Below are 5435 nucleotides of genomic sequence, written 5' to 3' on the forward strand. Positions count from 1 at the left end.
CGTCGGGCTCGTCCCCGGGGTCCCGGCCGCGGTCGCCGCTCGCCCGCGCAGCCGCCCGGCCTCTCCGGCTCCGCGGCCCGGAGGCCGCCGCGCAGGCCGGGCCCGAGGCCCGGGAGGGATGCGCCGGGCGCCGCCGGCGGCCCGCGGCCTCGGCCAGAAGCGCCGGCAGGGCTGAGGGAGGCGACGGCGAGGCGCTGGCTCGCAGCGGCTGCGGCTGCAGCCCGGGCGGAGGGCTAGGGCGCTCGCCCGGCCTCTGGGCCGCCCGCGCTCCCGCGCCCCCGCGCCCGGCCCCGGGCCCGCCCCCGCCGCCCGGCCCCGCTCCCGGGCGCCCGATGACCTCCGAGGGCGGGCCGCCGCCACCCCCGCCGCGCCCGCCGCCGGCCCCGCTCCGCCGCGCCCGCAGCCCGGGCCCCAGCGCGCTGCAGGCCGCCCTGATGAGCCCGCCGCCCGCCGCCGCCGCCCTGGAGGCCGCCTCGTCGTCCTCGTCCTCGTCCTCGGCCGCCTCCTCGGCCGGCGCGGCCCCGAACGCCTGCAAGAGCGCGGGCGGCGGCGCGGGCGCGGGCGCGGGCGGTGGGGGCGCCAAGAAGGCGAGCGCGGGGCTGCGGCGGCCGGAGAAGCCGCCCTACTCGTACATCGCGCTCATCGTCATGGCCATCCAGAGCTCGCCCGCCAAGCGCCTGACGCTCAGCGAGATCTACCAGTTCCTGCAGGCGCGCTTCCCCTTCTTCCGCGGCGCCTACCAGGGCTGGAAGAACTCCGTGCGCCACAACCTCTCGCTCAACGAGTGCTTCATCAAGCTGCCCAAGGGCCTCGGGCGGCCGGGCAAGGGTCACTACTGGACCATCGACCCGGCCAGCGAGTTCATGTTCGAGGAGGGCTCGTTCCGCCGCCGGCCGCGCGGCTTCAGGCGGAAGTGCCAGGCGCTCAAGCCCATGTACCACCGCGTGGTGAGCGGCCTGGGCTTCGGGGCCTCGCTGCTACCGCAGGGCTTCGACTTCCAGGCGCCCCCGTCGGCGCCGCTCGGCTGCCACGGGCAGGGCGGCTACGGCGGCCTCGACATGATGTCGGCGGGCTACGACGCGGGCGCCGGCGCCCCGGGCCACGCACACCCGCACCACCACCACCACCACCACCACGTCCCGCACATGTCGCCCAACCCGGGCTCCACCTACATGGCCAGCTGCCCGGTGCCCGCCGGGCCCGGGGCCGTCGGCGCGGCTGGGGGCGGCGGCGGCGGCGGCGGGGACTACGGCCCGGACAGCAGCAGCAGCCCCGTGCCCTCGTCCCCGGCCGTGGCGAGCGCCATCGAGTGCCACTCGCCCTACACCAGCCCCGCGGCGCACTGGAGCTCTCCCGGCGCCTCGCCTTACCTCAAGCAGCCGCCCGCCCTGACGCCGGGCAGCACCCCTGCGGCCCCCGCAGGCCTGCACAGCAGCATGTCTTCTTACTCGCTGGAGCAGAGTTACCTGCATCAAAACGCCCGCGAGGACCTCCCAGGTAACGTGCTGCCTAGCCGCGGGCCATTGCCTCTGGCCTCCCGGCTCTGGCCGCCGAGGCCTGGGCAACGCCGGCGCCCTTTTGGAGAGGGTGGGGTGACAGGGCCTCCCCGACACCCTTGGCCCCCGCCGGGCCTCCGGAGTTTCCACCCCTCCAGGAGGGAAGGAAGCGCCGGTGTCCAGAGTCTCCGCGGGCTGCAGGGCTCAGAGCTCAGGCCTGGCTTGCCCGAGGGAGAAGGCTTGCGCTTAGGGGACCTTGGCCAGGGCGCCGTGGCTGCTTTCTTTTGTCTTTTAAAGTAGGTTTTGCTGTGCTTTCACCTGAGAGTAAACGCTGTGTCCCCAGGAGTGCACGGGGTAGGCTGCACTGGGCCGTTGCTGAGAGGCGTCCGGAGCAGGGAGACAGGGCCTCCAGGAACAGACGGGTCAGGGGACCATCACAGGAGGGACGTGTGGCCAGGGAGGAGCGGCGCCCCGGCCTCCCCTCAGTGGGCCCAAGTCGATGACACATTGGTGCGGCCCAGGCCCGTAGGCCCCAGGGCCCAGGGGGCTCCCTGAGAAAGGCCTGCCCTTGGGCCCCACTTGCAGTGTTGCTCGTGTAAACTGTGCTGGTTGCAGATTATGAAAATTTATTGACTTGCCTAAGGCGGTGAGAGGTGGGAGGGGACAGAAGGGGTGGAGGAGGGAATTTGAATATTTAGCCAGGTTTATGGGGACCGTGGAGATAAACCTCGCATTAACCCCTCTGCGGCACGCTGGTGTGCAGGGCAAGCGGGGCTGGAGCAGACCCATACCCACCCCAACTGGAAGAGGGTTTCCAGGCTGACACGCCTGCATTGTACGTTCGTGCATCGGCGTGGGAGCAGAGCGTCAGGGAGAGAGGAAGCCCAGAAATGGGCAAAAGATGTTGGTTCCCCGGACGGTGAAGTTTCCCGAATAGGCCTTTTAACTGCGGGTCTCAGAGGTTAACTAAACAAAGACCGTCTGGGCGGACCACACCGGAGAGGATTCCAGCCTGACTCAACCCACTGAGAGCGGAGTCTTGTTCAGTTTTATGGGAATTTCAACAAGTAACCAACACAGCCGACCCTCCGCTCTTATTTTCTTTAACCCCCTCGGACTGGCTGTCAATCAGCGCCGGGCGCGCGGCGCGCTCTGCGCTCTCCCGCCCAGCGGTTCGCCTGCGGGCGCCGCGGCCTCTCCTCCCGGGTCCCCGCTCCAGCCGCCCGCTAGGCCACCACCTGCACCCCGAGGCCTCGCTGTTGGCCTGAAACACTTCCTTAAACTTTCCAAATCGCGCAGACAGAGCTTTCTGACCATTCTGAGAGGCCACCCTCGTCCCGCCCCGCACACCAGGCGCGCCCAGGTCCCAGAAGCGCGGAGACCGGCTGGCACAGCCCCTCTAGGGGAGAAGGGACTCCGCCTCCCAAGCCCCAGGGCTCGCGCGCCCTTCGGGCCGAGTCTGCGGCCTGAGGAGTCCCTGGCCAGCCTGGACGCTCTGCTTCGCCCTTCTCACCCCCACCGCCCCTCCAGTGCCCTGACCCTCGCCTCCGCCAACGCTCTTCCCCGCGGCCTGGCAGGCGTCTCCCGAGCCAGGTCCCTCAGGAACCCGGGGCTGCGAGTGGAGCAGGGAGGCCGAGAAAGGGCCCGGAGCGCGCACCCAGCTCGCCCCGGGAGACCCAGGCCGGCGTGCTCGAGGAGGCCCCTCGGCCTCGGCCTCATCAAAGCGCCACACGGGGCCGCGGATTAGAGCCGTGGGAAGCGGCGCCGCCAGGTGCTTTAGCCCGGGGGCGGGAGCACCTGCGCGGCCGCAGGGACTCGCGTCTGGGCGCGCGGTGGGCCGCAGTCGGCGCCGCCCGACGCCGAACATGGGCCGAGCTTCTGGCCACGGGGCTGCCGGGCGGCTCCGCAAGCGCAGGGCGACCGGGCGAGGCGCCGGGCCGCGGGTTAGGGTGTGCGCGCGGAGAACCGCCCGCCGGGCACCGGCGAGGGCTGCGGATTCCCCAGCGCGGGAGGCTGGAGAGGCCTCAGGGAGCAGGCCTAGCCCAGCTGGGCCTGAGAGGCCTGCCCCTGGACCCCCCAGCCAACTGCGCCCCCCGGGCCGGAGGCGCCGAGAAAGCAAAAGCAAAAGTCGGCGACAGGAGGCCGGCCTCAGGTCCGGGAAGAGGCTGCGGGCCGGCCCGGCGCTCCAGGGGCTCCCGGCGCGGGGGAGGGGCCGCGGCCGAGCCCTCGCCCAAGGGCAGGCCCTGTCCTTGGGCTCTCCCCTGTCTAGAGGCACGACCCTGGGATGGGCGCGTTCTCCCGGCCCCTCTCCCCGCCAGTGTTTTCTGCCCCCTCGGCTCCTCCTGCCACTGCCTGGCGATCAGTTGTTTGGGAAATAATGCGGGGCGGGGGCTGGAAACCAGAAGCGAGGGAGCCCGTGGTGTTTCTGGGACGGGAGCCCTAGGGCCAGTGCCCAGGGCCCGGGCCGGTGGCTGTTAGAGCCCCTCCGGCCTCCAGGATTAACAGGAACTCAGGAACGGAGAGCCTGACTTCTGGGTAAGCGGCCTGTGCTCCGTGTTTGTGGGCCCCTCAAAACCAAATAGCAAACCGGAATTCCAGAGTCATCCTGTGGCCAAAGCTTGAAACTCAGACATTCTGGGGCTGGGTTTCCTCTCCCAGGTTTTCAGCAATAGAAAGACAGGCCCACCCGCTTGGAGGCAAAAGAGATGCATGTTAAAGGACAATTTTAAGAATCACAGGCCGCGCCCTAGTGGAGCAAACGTTTCTGAAGAGCGTTTCTCTTCTCTCCCCTTTCAGTGGGGCTCCCTCGGTACCAGCACCACTCCACGCCTGTGTGCGACAGGAAAGACTTCGTCCTCAACTTCAACGGCATCTCCTCCTTCCACCCCTCTGCCAGCGGCCCCTACTACCACCACCACCACCACCAGAGCGTCTGCCAGGACATTAAGCCCTGTGTCATGTGAACGCAGGGCGGGGGCCAGCCCGGGCCCCCGCTGCCCCCGGGCGATGACCGAGGTGGACTCCCAGCGTGGCCATGCCAGTCACTTGGAGACCCCAGGTGAGCGTCACGCATTGACGTTTGTCCACTCTTGGTAGGAGGACAACCCCCGGTGAGGTAATGCCCCAAACACACGCAGGCTCCCAGCGACGGGAGATGGTGAAAACTTACCACGCAGAAAACACAAATGTGGAACTCTGGGATCTTCATTGCCTTCAGTAATCAGGGTCTGAAACAGGCAGACGGGCTGTGTGTGTATGTGTTTTTCTTTGTCTATGGAAAATGTGTGTGCTCTTTTTTTAAAAAAGGCAGTGCCCAGCACAAGATTCCAAGAGAGCCTCATCTTGTTGCCTGGCTCAGTGGGAGAGCTGTATTTTGCCAAACACTACCTTTGGATCCAGGTGCCAAAGAACATTATCAAGAAAGTATTTAGCAATGATGTGTCTAGTTTAAGAAACGTGGTCTCCAGTATTGTGACAATACAACGTTTTTACAAGGCTGTTTTCTACCACCATAGTTTAAAGATATTTTTATGATCTTCGTGTATACTCACACTTTGCTTGTATTTTAAAAGGAGGATATATTTGCACTTATGTATACTTTTACAGTTTGCCAAACTATTTTGATGTACAATTTTTTCAATAAAATGTATATAACAAATAGTTGCTGGGGGGGACCTCTCTCCTCCATGGGCATCTGATCGCCAGGACGATGCAACTCTACACTGGGCAGGATTTTTTTCTAAGCTGTGTAATTGGCGTGGTGTGGGGTCTGTGCCTTGAGTAACGCAGGCCAGGTTCTGATTGTGGGTCTTCTCAGGAGAGAAAGGGAAGAAGAAACATTTTCTGTTATTTCTTTGCTTCATCCTCGCTCTTTCTGGCCAAACCGAAACCAGAAGGTGAAAGGAGCTTAAAGAAAAGCCAGGCGCCCCTGCCCTTCGC

General features: G+C 65.8%; 1 protein-coding gene across 1 annotated transcript; it reads left to right on the forward strand.

The window, feature by feature from the left end:
* The first annotated feature begins 332 nt into the window (after positions 1-332).
* On the forward strand, positions 333-5156 carry FOXF2 (forkhead box F2). Its single transcript, XM_025264735.3, has 2 exons — positions 333-1497; positions 4293-5156. Exons 1-2 carry the CDS (start codon positions 333-335, stop codon positions 4457-4459), a joined length of 1332 nt encoding a protein of 443 aa, XP_025120520.3. The 3' UTR covers positions 4460-5156.
* The last annotated feature ends 279 nt before the right edge of the window (positions 5157-5435 follow it).

Source organism: Bubalus bubalis, chromosome 2, assembly GCF_019923935.1.
Source record: "Bubalus bubalis isolate 160015118507 breed Murrah chromosome 2, NDDB_SH_1, whole genome shotgun sequence".
NCBI classification, from domain to species: Eukaryota; Metazoa; Chordata; class Mammalia; order Artiodactyla; family Bovidae; genus Bubalus; species Bubalus bubalis.